We start from the raw sequence: 15941 nt of genomic DNA on the forward strand, positions 1-15941 counted from the left end.
CATCTGGGTCCTTCGGCAGCGCAGCTGCAGTACGGCCTAGCGGGGGCGACGGGCAGAGGGGAGGCCCCAGGCAGAGACGCTCAGTTCGGCGGCCACAAGGAGGATGGCGGCGGAAGGGCCCGAGACTCCCGCCAGTCCCGGTGGGGACGGGCTCCTGGGGGCCGAGGCAGGTGAGAGGAGGCCGGAGGGGGGCGGGCCGGGCAGCCAAGCAACACAGTTGGAGCCTCCCTCCTCCCTGGCCGGCAGGGAGGGAGGGAGAGGAACTGCTTCCTTTGAAACCTGGGAAATTTAAGGGACATCATCAATAAGGGACAGCAGTGGGACATGGGATAAGGGAGTTTCCCGCCAAATAAGGGACGGTTGACAGCTATGAGCAGCAGCGTAAAATGAGCAGAGGCGAAGGCCTGTCGATTTTAGTGTTTTGATTAGATACTTTATTGGAAGCAAAAAATTCTGTGCATGTTTAAAAAAATCCAACCCGTGTACACATTTTCATTGCTTTAAGAACCCAAGCCACGGAAAACTCAATATTAAAAAGCAGCAAGATGGATCATGTTTTTAATTTTTTTGTGGGTTTTTTTTTCTTTTCGCACACATAGAATACAACAATACAGGAAAAGTAGCGAGGCCTTCCTTCCCTTTCGTTTTTCTTTTCGGGGGGAGAAAAGAACACATCCACCTGTCGTCGCCATTATTTAAACGCTTGAATTCCAGACATGCTACTTCCAAAAAGGAAAAGGAAAGATAAACCACCTCTTCAATATTGCATTAAAAGCATTTGGGTGTCTTGTTCTGCCCTTGAAAGATATGATGACATTGCTGGTATATGCAAAGTTACTGGAAACTCAGGTCAAAGTGATGAATTTGCCATTCCAATTCCACAATGCAGGAACAGAGAGATTTTGCGTGTGCACATCTGAACGAAGCTGGGGTGCTTGGGGAGGGGGCTTCCCCCCCTAAAGTGAAGGGGGCATAGAGAGGGAGACCCAGTTCTCCCCATCCGCCCCCCATTTAAAACGATCACTTAGAAAAACGGAAAATTCGAGAGGCCTTTTCTGGATTCTACCCCTCCCCAGCCGCAAACGCTCCTCCCACAAACAATGTATTTACAGTTGTGTTAACTTACACAGCAACTTCACAATGACTAGTACAGATTAAGAGAGTGCACTTCTAGAGTGAGCATGTGAATGTGTGTCCCCACTTCCCAGTGTGTTTCTTGAATTAGCTATATCTCGTGACATTGCCAAAGCTCTAAATAGATGAACAAACACCTCCCCCCCCCACAAAAAAATTACCCTTGAAGACAGTAAAAAAAAAGCAAAGAAATAAATATTGAAGGTTACCACGGTTAATTGTAGTCCAGTTAAAACGTAATACTAAACAACCAATTATTTAACCAAACTATTAACAAATACACGAGACTCCGAAGACCCAAAATAATAATAAAAAATGCTAAAAACGAAGGCAAAAGTCTGCATAATTTTAAGTTTTGTTTCCATCTTTTGTTCCCTTCCTTTTTCATCTAAGGGACTTTTAAAATCTACTTTTACAAGTACCCCCCTCCCTTTCCAACTCAGGAATAGTCTCTTCTGCTCTGTCTCCTCATCTCCCTCATTACGTATTAACTTTATGCTGGATCTTTAAATGGCTGGCAGCGTAGGTGTCTCTGTTCAGAGACAGATTCACAGCTTGACCAAGTTGTCTATAGTGCCAGAACCTGTTTGAAGCCTGTGTGCCTCCCCCATCCTCATTCTGAAGACAGTCCAGCCAGTCCACCCAAAGGTGCCCTGCAAACTGGTTCATTTGTTCTGTGGGGCTCCTATGTAGAGCGAACGGTTTCTAAACCCCGAGAACAGTATCTTGCAACTTTGCCCCTTTACAAAAAGCATCTTATTAGCATTTCAAAAAGGCTACTGTTTAGGGGGAAAAATAGCCAGAGGATCTCAACCGAAAAGGCAAAGCAGGCTAGTTGGGGGTTTTTTTTTGCAAAAGAACAGGCTGAACATCCGAGGACTGCTCCACAGTGCCTGCCTGGGGTGCCGATGCATTTTTACCCTGCACACTCCTTTTCACCAAATCCAAACGTTCTACTCCCATTTCCACTAATTCTGTAAGTGCAATATTGAAACGTTAAAAAACAAAATTACCAAATTTGTACCTATCTTTCTGGCGGGACTGCTGTTTTCAAAAGAATCACTGAAATACGCTAGGATCGTTTTGGCTCGTTTTTGAAACTTCCTTATAAATAACGAAGACACCGACTTTTCTTTTGTGCTTGTGAAGCTAACAGATCATCTTCACGAGACAAGCAGCAATGATGAACCGCGGCTACGTTACGGATGGGGGTGGGTGGGGTGGGGTGGGGGTGGGCAAGCCAATAGTCACATTGCTGCCAATAAGTCTGGGGAGGGGAAAGGGGGTGGGGGGGAGGAAGAAGCAGTGATGGTCTGGAGAAAGGTAAGAGAAAAGCAATACACTATATTAGCACGAACAGCCCCCTTCACTGACTGGCTGCTCCTGAGGCTTTTCAAGTTTGATGTCGATCACTGTTGGGGGAAAGTAGTTAAGGGAAATAGGAGCAGAAAGAGGAAGACAGGCTGAAATGGCTGAAACCGTCTCCCCTCAAGTCTCATAAAATGCCCAAACATTCAAGGAAGAACATGTGGCTCACCCCCCACTTCCAAGTTCTCCATATGCAGATTGCGTGCTCTTTTTGGTAGCCCTCACTCCTACGGAATAAGCCCTTCCAGAGTCTCTGGCATTGCATTCCTTGCAACCCCTTCCTGCATGAAACATTAATTCCCCACTGGGTGAAAACTGCAGCTTCACCTGCAACCACAGTGGTGCCTCGGTTGTCGTAATCCGTTCCAGAAGACCGTTTGACTTCTGAAACGTTCAACAGCCAAGGCACAAAGTCAATGGAGAAAATTGAAAGGGAAAAAAACGCAGCAGAAGCCATTCGACTTCTGAGCCGCATTCGAAAACAGAAGCAATTGCTTCCGGGTTTTCGGCGCTCGAAAACTGAAACGTTAGGCTTCCAAGATGCTCGAAAAACGAGGTGCCACTGTATAATACAGCAAACTGCCCTGTGATCCTCAGGTGAAGGGTGGTATAGAAATTTAAACTACAGTGAGTGCTGGCAACTGATTTCCAAACAATGGGAATGCCTGGCAAAGTTTGTGATGGTTGCGGAGTCTGCTTGGGAAAGAAGCCACAGGGTCTGAAAAGATTTTCCTTTTGCTTGTAACCATCAACAATGAGGAGGAATGACGCTTCCGTTGATTTTCAGCAAGTGTTGCTTCCTTGAGGTTTCATCACAGAAAGAAGTACCACCCATCTCCTGAAGCTCTGAAAGCCTAGATATCCCTCTGAAGTGTGATTGTGCATGTGTGCGTGCTCTGTGACTGAGAATTAGCCTTCCAGTTTGCTCTCTTTTCTCCTCCCCAACCTCTTTTCCTTCTGTGTTGTGTGTTTTAGAGTGTAAGCCTGAGGACAGAATCTACATTATTACTGATCTTTGTAAGTTTGATCTGGGAGGCTTTTTGCAGGGGGGGACACATCTAATTAAGGGGAAACAAGCTAAAAAGCTTTGTATGCTGTGGGTAGTACGACACACACGTGGCAATAGAAGCAAGGACCTTTGAACATTTGCCTTCCAGCACTGCATGTCGTGTTAACCCACCATGTCATAAATGCCTCCTTTATCGGTCTGATCAGAACAAACAATTCACACAGCCGTGACTAGAACTAACAATTCAGAAAGGCTGGAAGGCGAGAAAAGTGGCTATCAATAGCCAGGGCAGAGGAATGACAAGTGAAGTGCCTCTGACCAAAGTTCTCCTTAGTCCATTCAGAAATCTGCTGCTACCTACATTCTAGAAGAGGCACAGTTACAAGTGCACTCTGATCTCGCCTGACTTTAGAAGACTGAACTCTGTCCACTAAAGTTGACTCCCGACGTTAACTTATTGGGCAATAACAACAACGTCACTAGGGTTTTGGGGTGAATAAATTCATGAAGGGTTATCATGCCTTTTCTGTTCTGCTACCCTCATCAGAAAAAAAGCTGTACTCGCTGCCTTGCGGGACATCTTCAGGTAAATCCTAGAGAAATCCAGAGTGCAGTCCCTAAGATGGCACCTGCTTTCCTCTGTACCATCTCAACAGGGGGGGGGGCATGTCTTGCCAACTGGGCAGCCCAGGACCTCCAAAAACACTGCCCAGGCTTGCATCCTGGGGAGGGTCACTTCTATGCTACCAAAGCAGCAAAAACATGTTGTTGTTGTTGTTTAGTCGTTTAGTCGTGTCTGACTCTTCGTGACCCCATGGACCAGAGCACGCCAGGCACTCCTGTCTTCCACTGCCTCCCGCAGTTTGGTCAGACTCATGTTTGTAGCTTCGAAGACACTGTCCAACCATCTCATCCTCTGTCGTCCCCTTCTCCTTGTGCCCTCCATCTTTCCCAGCATCAGGGTCTTTTCCAGGGAGTCTTCTCTTCTCATGAGGTGGCCAAAGTATTGGAGCCTCAGCTTCAGGATCTGTCCTTCCAGTGAGCACTCAGGGCTGATTTCCTTCAGAATGGAGAGGTTGGACCTTCTTGCAGTCCATGGGACTCTCAAGAGTCTCCTCCAGCACCAGAATTCAAAAGCATAAATTTTTGGGCGATCTGCCTTCTTTATGGTCCAGCTCTCACTTCCATACATCACTACCGGGAAAACCATAGCTTTTACTATATGGACCTTTGTTGGCAAGGTGATGTCTCTACTTTTTAAGATGCTGTCTAGGTTTGTCATTGCTTTCCTCCCAAGAAGCAGGCGTCTCTTAATTTCGTGGCTGCTGTCACGAAACATGGGACTCAGCAAAAACATGGGACTCAGCAATTACGAATTACTGGTCTCTGCAGCCACAGCAGGCGCTGTGATTCTCCAGTTCGACTCCACCCCATAGTCCACTCCATAGTCTCTCGAGACTTTCCCCCACAGCCACAGTTGATTGACAACTGAACTAATGGACTTTCCTTCACACCATATGGCCCAGTCGACCCAATCACTGGGTCTGAGGTCAAGTGGCAATTTCCCTGCAAAGCAAACTGACTCATGAACTCTGGTTTGGGGGACTTTGGGCTTACCTCAGTTGCTTTAGCTACCTGGCAGGGATCGTTTTCAGTGGGCACACCTGCACATTGTACACTGCAATTCCAAGTTAAAATGCTCAACCCAAGCTTCTGATAATCCCCACCTTTTGAAGAGTTCTCTTTTTGTACTTTTTACCCACCGCTCTCCCCAATTCAGAAAGCTATGCTTTCTTCAATCCCATGGACCTCGACACCCATTCTCCTTCTTAATCCACAGGCTGCAAATGCTGGGCTGAAAAGGATACTGTCTTCTCTGCTTTTGTCCTGCGTGCTTTCCATCCCAGGCAAGGCAGCAGCCACACGTCGGAAAAGCTAGAAAGGGTGAGAGGATTGGGGCAGAAGAAAACAGAAGAAGTAAATCAGAAACAAAACAACCAATTCAGGAGGGAGGCATCTGTTGCAATCCATGCAGCTGCACTGGGAAAGGCCTGTGGTTCTGCACAGGGCAAAATAAAGTCATGCAGGTCTCCCCCACAACTTACCGTATTTTTCGCTCCGTAAGACACACTTTTTCCCTCCTAAAAAGGGGAAATGTCTGTGCGTCTTATGGAGCGAATGCACTGGACGATAGAGGGATCCCTCGGCTGCCGCTGCAGTCGCGAGCTGAGGGATGCCTCTGCAGCCGGAGCCATGGCTCCCGTCCGTCGCTCGCTGTGAAGCCAGCAAAGCAAGAGCCGCTGACACGCTCTGCGCAGCTCTCACTTTTGTTGCTTTACAGCGAGGCGGGAGGAGGGGCGGGCAAGCAAAGTGAGAGCTGCGCAAAGCGGGACAGAAGCCATGTAAGCGGCTCTTGCTTTGCTTGCTTTAGATTAGATTGATTCTTTATTGTCATTACACAAGTGCAACATTGCACAAGTGCAACGAAATTGGATGCCATCCCTTAAAAACAACAAAAGCAACACAACAACAACAACCAAACAAACCACATTCCAGCCACACCCACACCCACACCCATCAAACTCCCAGGTCACACTATCGAGTTACTGCATTTAAGAAGGCCACAGCTCTTGGATAGAAACTATTTTTCAGTCTATTTGTCCTTGACTTTAAAGCAAGAAAAGGGAGAGCCGCTTACATGCTCTGCACAGAATTTTTTTTCCCCTTGCTTTCCTCCTCTAAAAACTAGGTGCGTCTTATGGTCAGGTGCGTCTTATGGAGGGAAAAATACGGTATCCTTTCTGCATCCCAGCAAAAAGAGGTGACTAGCATATACCATCATGATGAAACTTCAGTGCACCTCCTTCTCAACAGGAGAGGTGGGCTCATCAGTGAATTCAAGACAATTTTGTTTAACCAGGAAGTTGCTCTAAAAGTCAAGTTGTCCTCAGGATGCAAGTAACTGGGCATTTAAGGGCATTGCTAATACAGACACACATAACCAGGGGTGGGCAGCATAGAGCTTCCTGGGCAACACCCGTACTTCAAATCTCAGCTTTCAAAAAACAAGATGAGAAAGCTTCAACCTCTCATTCTCAAAGAGGCCATCAAAAGAACAATGTTTGAAAGCAGCAAACCACCTCACCACTAGGATTCCCAAATCTTTCACCCCCAAGCTCTTTCCACGCGCAGCTTCTACTCTGGTTAATGGCCTGTGTGGCATCTCAATCTGCGCTCTCAGGTTTGGCCCAATATTCCATCTCATGGGATTATTCTTGCTCTGGGAAAAACCAGTGGGTCCTCTGTTCACCATGGCTAATCATACTGAGTAATCAACGGGTGGTGAGGAATACTGAAAAGGCCTGAACACACCTTGGTCTGCAACTTCCTATGCTCATCCCAGCGTCACGGCTTCCGCTGCCTGCCTGAACAAAGGACTCCAAGGCCCTGGCGGTGTGTTTAAGTGATTATATTACCCCTAGCTCCTTTCTCCTGCTGACTGTGCTGGAGGGCTCCCCTTTGCAGTATTTAAAGACCATACTTTTTTTCTTTTGGAAGTCTTTTCTAAAAACGGAGCCACTTGACAGAAACCAATTGGATTACTCCATTTAAATCCAGCTGCTGACAACAGGCGTTTTAAAATACAGTAATCACTTCTTTATATTTAAGCTGGGAGCAAAATTATGCCCCGAGCAAGGTTGTCCACCAAAATTACCAAACTAAAGAGAGGGAATTGGCAAGCAAGTCAAGTCAAAGTGGATTTACCAGTCGGAGCATGCAAGAGTAAATCCAATTAGGGAAACGTTACAAAAAGCCAGAAAGCTGCATAAGGAATTCACGGTCTTCACACTCCAGTGTTCCTTTCCTAATGTTTAGTGCCTATTTTATTTGTCTCCTTGGGCTACGGATTTCTATGCAGCACGAAGCAATGCTGCTGTAGCAGGACAGAAGTGCAGCCTCATCTTTCAACATGAACCTGAACATCATTTAGTGTTGCATCCTTTGTCAATATCCAAAAAACCAGGGTCCCTGCCTCTGTAGCTTTTCAACGGATCTCCCAACCCAGGTTTCTCCAAGACTTGCAGCAGGTATAGGGGGTAGGCTTGCAACCCTTTCTTGGCAACTGTGAGATCTTTAAACCAATAAACCCCTGGGAAGTCAGGTTCCATCCCAAGGGGACACAAGGCATGCAAGCACACCCAGCCCAGGACACACACCTACCAAAACTCTGGAAGAATTATGTACAGTGGTACCTTGGTTCTCAAACACCTTGGTACTCAAGCAACCTGGAACCCAAACACTGCAAACCCGGGAGTAAGTGTTCTGGTTTATGAACTTTTTTCAGAAGCTGAACGTGCTCCATTTTGAGTGTTATGCTTCTGTTTTGAGTGTTACGCTGAGGTCTGTCCGTTTCTGCTATTTGTTTTGCGTTTTTGTTTCTGCGGCTGTGTGTGTGTGTGTGTGTGAGAGAGAGAGAGAGAGAGAGAGAGAGAGAGAGAGAGAGAGACACTGGGTGGAACCCAGTTCAGCTACTGACTGTTTTTGTGACAGCAGTACATTGCTTATTGTTTTCATTTTATGGATCAATGGTCTCGTTAGATAGCAAAATTCATGTTAAATTGCTGTTTTAGGGGTTGTTTTCAAAAGTCTGGAACGGATTAATATAATTTGCACTACTTTCTATGGGAAAGAGCACCTTGGTTTTGGAACACTTTGGTTTTGGAACGGATTATGTTTGAGAACCCAGGTACCATTGTATTCAGTTTTATTTTACCTGTTAAGTTTATCTGCCACTCTTAACCCCCACCCCACCCCCAGCCAATAGTCTATGCTAAGGGCCGGTTCATAAAATTCTTTCAGCATACAAGAATTTGGGTGGACCTAATCCTGGCATTTCAAATCCCCGTCGTTCGGTCCCAGCTCCTGCCCACCTAGCAGTTCGAAAGCATCCCTAAGTGCAAGTAGATAAATAGGTACCGCTTTATAGCGGGAAGGTAAACGGCGTTTCCGTGTGCTGCACTGGTGCTGGCTCGCCAGAGCAGCTTCGTCACGCTGGCCACGCTGGCCACGTGACCCGGAAGTGTCTCCGGACAGCACTGGCCCCCGGACTCTTAAGCGAGATGGGCGCGCAACCCCAGAGTCGGACACGACTGGCTCGTACGGTCAGGGGTACCTTTACCTTTAATCCTGGCATAGTTGAGCACACTGGGGGGAATAGTTGTTTGACTGTGTTACTGTTGGACGACTGACTACTTGTCAAAGCAATTCAACAACCAATGAATCCAAAACAGCATTCTGATGAAAGCGGGGAAAGTTCTGCAAACTGATCTCAAGTTTTCTAATGTGACTGCAGTTATTTGAGCTGAAAACATGACTTTACTCCTTTACTCCCCACTCCCCAAAATTTGGGGTGCTGCCTCCCCACCACTTACCTGTTTTACATTGTATCCGGCCTTTGCGCTAGTTTCAATAAACATTACATTCAGCTCTTTGGCTTTCCTCTCCCCTTCTTCAATAGATACTTGCCTGGAGAAAGAGGGAACACGTTGACCAAGATGACATTACAGGCACCTGCAATCTTGACTGCCCACCCAGCCTGCAGCCGCCTCAATCCCCAAAAGCATTTACAGAACTGCTACCAGCTTCCACATTCTAGGTAGTCCAAGACATTAACACAAACAAGCAAGACCTGCATTTTTATAGCACTGTCAATGCACTTAAAAGTAACCCAACAAGGGAGACAGCCCCCTGTGCCCTCAATAACTCAAGGATTTAATATTTTCGCAGATTTTTACACAGTTAACAAGGGATGCCTATTTCAGGAAGGGTTGAAGACTTGGTGGGCTAAGCCAAAAACTTCAGTGAAGAGGTGGGTGTTGCGCTAGTGTTTGGAGGAAGGAAGGCCACTCTGAGAGAGCACAGGAGAAACAGCAAACGCATTTGAAGGGAGCAGGAAGTTTTCGGTCTCATTTTGGTGACTGAAAAGATGAATCATTTCTCTAGGACTCTTCCTAACTCTCTGGAGGAGGTTTGCCCTCTTCAAGAGTGCTCCTTGGAACTGTCAATTCATATCCTACACCTCTTTTTGGTGTACATGAATCATCATCAGTTAACCTCTTAATACCATATGTTTCCCTTGAGATCATCTCTACTGCTCCATTACTTTTCTCCTTTTGCAAACTGACCATCTGAACATCCTAATACTGGGTGGGGTGGGGGAAGGAGCATATGAGTTCAAGATGCACTTATGTGCACCTCCAGACTGGATTATTGTAACTCGCTCTACGTGGGGCTGCCCTTGAGACTGGCTCAGAAACTCCAGCGGGTGCAGAATGCTGCAGCGAGACTCCTTATGGGGTCTTCGCTGCGAGATCACATTCACCCGGTGCTATACCAGCTGCACTGGCTCCCGGTGGAGTACAGGAGCAGGTTTATGGTGCTGGTTTTAACCTTTAAAGCCCTATACGGCCTAGGACCCTCGTACCTACGGGACCGCCTCTCCTGGTATGCCCCAAAGAGAAACTTACGGTCTTCAAATAAAAACATCTTGAAGGTCCCAGGCCACAGAGAAGTTAGGCTGGCCTCAACTAGAGCCAGGGCTTTTTCGGCTGTGGCTCCGACCTGGTGGAACGCTCTGTCACAAGAGACTAGGGCCCTGTGGGACTTGACATCTTTCCGCAGGGCCTGCAAGACAGAGCTGTTCCGCCAGGCCTTTGGCCAGTGGCTTGAATTTAATTAATTTTATAATGAATGATTTTAGAGTGTTGTTTGTGCTGTACTTTTGTACTGTTTTATTGTTGTTAGCTGCCCTGAGCCCGGCTTCGGCCGGGATATAAATAAAAAAATTATTATTATTATTATTATTATTATTACTATTATTATTATTATTATTACTATTATGTTATGATTTCCAAATTTTCCAGGCTTTAGCTCCTCAGGCCTCCAATTACAGCCCTAAACCTGTGGAGCTACATACAGCCCAAGGGCCAAATCATACACCACCCTATACTGTCGCACAGCACAGACTCTCTCAATATAAAAGCCAGTTGGATTGGCCACAACGGCAAGGAATGAGCTGCCTTACCTCTTGTCTGCTAGATCTGTTTTGTTCCCTACTAGCATTATGATGACGTCGCTACCTCTTTCCGTTCTGACGTCATCAATCCATTTTGTGGTTTGCTGGAATGAGTTTACATCTAGGAAGGAAAAGTAAACAAGCAGGTGAAAGTCACCTTACGACATTCCCATCACTCTCAAAGCATCTGCGTGTGATGAACCAGGTTGTCATCTGTGCCAGAGGTTAATTAAGATTTTGGTGTGTCAAAGACTGCAGGCAGGGTGGTGCAGAGATGATGGGTTCTGGACAGGGTCGCCCTCTCATATAAGCAGGTTTGCAGCTTGGGGGGTAACTCCTGGGTCCAACCCTGACACTGGAGGATCAGGTCTTTGTCCAGATACAGTTGGTTTGCCAGCCATGCCCCCTTTGGGACAGAAGTGACTTGGCCACTGGACTCCATGCTCTAGTAGTGGTTCTCAAAGGCTGTGGCAGGCTGGGTAATTCCCTGAAGTTTGGGCCGCAGTAGTAGTCATGTCTTTATTCAAAAAGGGCCAGATATAGACCATTTAGTTTGCTATCTGTAATGAGCAAATTAAATGCAAAGCATCTTCACAATAAGCTAGTTGATTGGATAACTGAAGAAGCTATTCTTGCCGAACAGCAAGCAGGATTTAGACAAGGCAGATCCACTATAGACCATTGCTTTGTACTAGCCCATTTTATAGATAAGTATGTTAAGAAACCAGGTGGTGTGCTATACGCAGCTTTCATTGATCTGAAAGCTGCACTTGAGTCAATCTCTCGAATAAAGATGTGGGATAAGTTGAATTCTTCAAGTATAAGGGTGTGGCAGGACAGGATGGAATGTGTGGCTGGAAGGTTCAAGGACAATCAAAGGAAAATTTAAACATTTCAGTTTAGCATAGTATAATATAGCATCAAAATATTTTATTTATTTGCAGAATGTGGATAGGTATCTTTTCAAAATGAGAGCAAGAGCATCAAGTGATACTGTAAGCTCACGCCTCTCATTGCGTTTGTATGCATACTTTCATATGAAAGAAGCTCGTTTACAATTATATTTTGGGAGTGATTCGTGTTCTTATGTAGCTGCATTGTTTTATACGTTCTGGATGTTCCATGATCATATTACAAAGTGTGTTCTATGTTATAACTCAAGCACTGCTAGCGGATGTTTTCCTTTTCCAATGTATTTCTTATCAATTAGACATCTGTAGGCAGCCCTTTTTAGGGAAGCTTTTAATGCTTAATGGATTATTGTATTTTAATATTCTGTTGGAAGTCGCCCAGAGTGGCTGGGGAATCCCAACCAAATGGGCAGGGTATAAATAAAAAAATAATTTATTATTGTTATTGTTATTATTTAAAATGGCCTGGTGTGAGAAAAAAAATATTCTGAAAGTGAGTCCCAGAGAAAAAAGTTTGAGAGCCACTGCTTTAGACACTTCTAGATTGGATTATTGCAGTACTTCAAAACTTTTTATTTTTTCAAAATGCCATTAATTGTTTCAAAATGGCTGGAGTTCTGTTTAGATCTCGCATAATATGTTAGAGGGGGGTTTTCCTCTGGTGGCAGATGACAGAAGCTATGACACCACAAGACCGGTGTAAAACCAAATCAAATAAAGGTTTTATTACAAAACAACAAACAGCAAAGCTTGTGGGTGTTTTCCCTTGCAGGCAAAGTCAAACTGCAACTTTTCCTCCTTTTGTAGTCATGACCAGCTGTACCCAATCAGCCCAAAGCTTACAGAAACAGTTCTTAAAGGTACAAACTTTTTTAATGTTTCTTTGCAGAATGACTCCCAACATAATACCCATTTCAAAAGAACTACGCTGGTTGTCAAGTTTGTCTCTGGGCTCAGTTCAGGGTGCTCACATGAGCATTTAAAGCTCTAAATGACTCAGGTCCAAATACTGCAAAGACTGCTTCCTTCCCTACAGACCCTCTTGGGTGTTTGGCTCAGCGGAGGAGGCCCTTTTGGTAGTTCTGCCACCCACAACAGCTGGGGGAAGGGAGGTGGCCTGTGAGCGCCCCCCCCCCCAGCAGCAGCAGCAAGCCCCTAAGCCGTGGAACTCTATTCCCACAAGCGTACATCTGGCAACCTCACTATAAAGTTTTTGGTGAATACTGAATATTCACCACTTTGCCATGACCTTTGACACTTGGTGTCCCACACTATTTTTGTGATTGTAAGTTGTTTTAAATTGTTTTCAGTGCTGCGTTTAAAATGGTTGTACCTCTCCCTGTGACCTTAGGGAGAAGGGTGTATAAGTTATTATTAGTAGTAGTAGTAGTGGTAGCAGCAGAAGTAATATTCTCAGCACATCCAGCGGAAGTGGGCCTGAAGTGATAGAAAACAACATGTATTATCTCCTAGAAAAGAGCTTCTTCAAACTGCATTACAGGGAACCTCTGTAAAAGGGAGGGGGAGGGGGAGAGGGAAGACCTGCTAGTTCTTTCCACTGCCCCAGTTCAGAGATGGATAACCCTAAGGGAGAGAGAGAGAGAATGAATCAAATCTATTTACATGGAGCTTTCTTGGGACATAGGCTAAGAAAGCAAATACAGTGGTGCCCCGCAAGACGAACGCCTCGCAAGACGGAAAACCCGCTAGACGAAAGGGTTTTCCGTTTTGGAGGCGCTTCGCAAAACGAATTTCCCTATGGGGTTGGCTGAGGTGGATAAAAAGGGGCAGATTCAGCACTCCGCCTCCTGGACCATCCAACAGGGCAGGTGGCAAGTCAGGTTGGCATTCATATGGATGCACAGAGACTATAAACCATATCCTATTACTTACTTAAACTGCGACCTAAAAGGTAAAGGTAAAGGGACCCCTGACCATTAGGTCCAGTCGTGACCGACTCTGGGGTTGTGGCGCTCATCTCGCTTTATTGGCCGAGGGAGCCGGCGTACAGCTTCTGGGTCATGTGGTCAGCATGACTAAGCCGCTTCTGGCGAACCAGAGCAGCGCACAGAAACACCGTTTACCTTCCCGCCAGAGTGGTACCTATTTATCTACTTGCACTTTGACGTGCTTTCGAACTGCTAGGTCGGCAGGAGCAGGGACTGAGCAACGGGAGCTCACCCCGTCGCGGGGATTCGAACCACCAACCTTCTGATCGGTAAGTCCTAGGCTCTGTGGTTTACTCTCCCATTAATACATGCTTGATTCACAGTCTGTGGGCCCCTATAAAAGGATGGTCACGGACCTCAGCTTTAAAAAAAAGGAATTTGTACTGCCAACTTCTTTATTTGTTAATTTGCATTGTTGAGAAAATTACTCCAGAAAAGAAGAGCTTATACAAATTAAACTGGGCAGAGAACAAAAACAGGAATATTTCTGTATTGTCTGTTTCTTTGGGGGGGGGGGTTAGAAATAACACCAGCCTTCAGTGTTTCTCTCTGCAAAATTCGCATGTAGGTCTGGACAGAGAATGAAGCAAAGTGTAGCACTGAACTTTGTTTTATCTACCCTTTCTCCACGCAAAAAGAGAGGAGAGAAGGGGGGCTTGAAAGCAGTTGGGTATGGAACAACATTGTCATACCTGCACAGAATGACAATTCCACACAAGTGGTTGGAAGGAGGATTGCAACAGCCTTGCTGCTGCTCATGGATTTATCTTTCTCGGTCTTTTTTGGGGACAGAGAGCTTGGTACATTTTTCTTCCACTTTCCTAGCAAACAGTGGCTGCTGAGGCAGCTCACAACAGTTGAAATTCAACGCAAGCAACAGTTAAAACCCAAAACGAAAAGATGCTGAGTCCTGGCAGGATATTTCTTGGCAATGATGGTGTGGGGGTGGGGAGTCAGCTGCAGAGAGCCTGAACAATTCTTCACCTGACGAGAACTGAGCCCATTCCCCAGTTGTGAGCAAGAGAGGCGCTAAGTGTTAAAACTGCTTTCGCTGCAGAGATTTCATTGGCCTACTTCCACCCAGGGTTATCTGAGGCCGACCGCCTCCCTAGACTTAAAAACAGAGGAAGTTCACTCAGCTGACGTGGACTTAAATAGCAACTATTGAGCAAGGAATGACACGCATCCTCAAGAGTTTGGTGCAGGGGGAGTGATTGCCTGAACAACAGTTTGCGTCCTAAAATAAATTAATGGAAGAAATAGCTTCCCCCCACGCCCCACTTCTTGAGGGTTAGGAGGCGCACCTAAACAAATGAGTTGCGGGGCTTGGAAGAGAAGGAGATGGGGAGCTTTCGTTCCAAGAAATTCCTTGTGTTAGCTTACATTAAAAATAATTAAGAAACATGAAGTGTTTGTTTTTAAAATTTTCAATAAAGTTTTTTTTTGGGGGGGCGCCTATCTAAGTATCTAAGCCAGTGTGCCTTGGATGGGGTCAGTTGATTTAGAGCGTCGTGCAGATAATGCCAAGGTTGCAGGTTCAATCCTATATGGGACAACTGCATACTCCTGCATTGCAGGAGGTTGGCCTAGATCATGGGGAGGCAACCTAAGGCCCAGGGGCCGGATCCGGCCCAATCGCCTTCCAAATCCGGCCTGCGGATGGTCCAGGAATCAGCGTGTTTTTACAGTAGAATGTGTGCTTTTATTTAAAATGCATCTCTGGGATATTTGTGGGGCATAGGAATTCATTCATCCCCCCCCCCCAAAAAAAGTATGGTCCAGCCCCCCACATGGTCTGAGGGACGGTGGACCGGCCCCTTACTGAAAAAAATTGCTGATCCTTGGACTAGATAATCCTCAGGATCCCTTCCATCCCTACAATTTTATGATTCTAAAATCAGAACCCAAAGCACATTTGTTGTATCCATTCAAGAGAAGTCTGGCTGGTTAAATAACATACATTTTGCTTTTTTTTTATCCTTGAATGCCAACAATTCTGATTCCATCTGTTTGTTCCACACAGGATGATTTGAGATGAAGCTGCAAAAAGTTTGGTTCTCTTGCAACTTAAGTTGTTTTTGTTTTGTTTTTTTAATTTAAAAAATGCTTTGCTTGTGTTTTTCATTTGTCATGTGAAGGTAATTTTTTTTGTTTTTGTTTTTAAATAGTTCTTAAAGATGTACATACCTCGGTTGGAAATGAAAGAGCAAAACTGATTAGGAAAGAAAGAAATGTGGCACATGGGGGGGGGTGTCACAATCCTTGGAGCTCACACCCAGCTTTTAGGAGCAGCGGAGAAGCAAACAGCGAATGACTTCAGTGGAGAAGCTCAGTTGGAGAATTACAGTTTGCAGAAGCCAAACACATGACAGTGACACCCATAGAACAGCAGATAACTAAGATGGCGATGAGGTCAGCTTGCTTTTCAGGAATTCTGGGCACACAGGGTGGGGTAGGGGAAGAGAAGTGAAAAATGGAACAGAAAAAGAGGTAGA

General features: G+C 45.7%; 1 protein-coding gene across 2 annotated transcripts in view; it reads right to left on the reverse strand.

Annotated features, from left to right (window-relative positions):
- Positions 1 to 411: 411 nt before the first annotated feature.
- The window catches only part of RAB6A (RAB6A, member RAS oncogene family), a 59756-nt gene continuing 44226 nt past the window's right edge, over positions 412 to 15941 (reverse strand). For both annotated transcript variants that reach the window (XM_083737010.1, XM_083737009.1), the window contains exons 5-8: positions 10596 to 10707; positions 8944 to 9037; positions 5380 to 5446; positions 412 to 2546 (exon numbers count right to left, since the gene is read on the reverse strand). In XM_083737010.1, coding sequence (XP_083593136.1) covers positions 2482 to 2546; positions 5380 to 5446; positions 8944 to 9037; positions 10596 to 10707 — 338 coding nt within the window. In that variant the 3' untranslated portion in view covers positions 412 to 2481. The remainder of the gene's footprint in view (positions 2547 to 5379; positions 5447 to 8943; positions 9038 to 10595; positions 10708 to 15941) is intronic.

This window comes from Podarcis gaigeae (assembly GCF_964106915.1).
Source record: "Podarcis gaigeae genome assembly, chromosome: 4".
Classification (NCBI taxonomy): Eukaryota; Metazoa; Chordata; class Lepidosauria; order Squamata; family Lacertidae; genus Podarcis; species Podarcis gaigeae.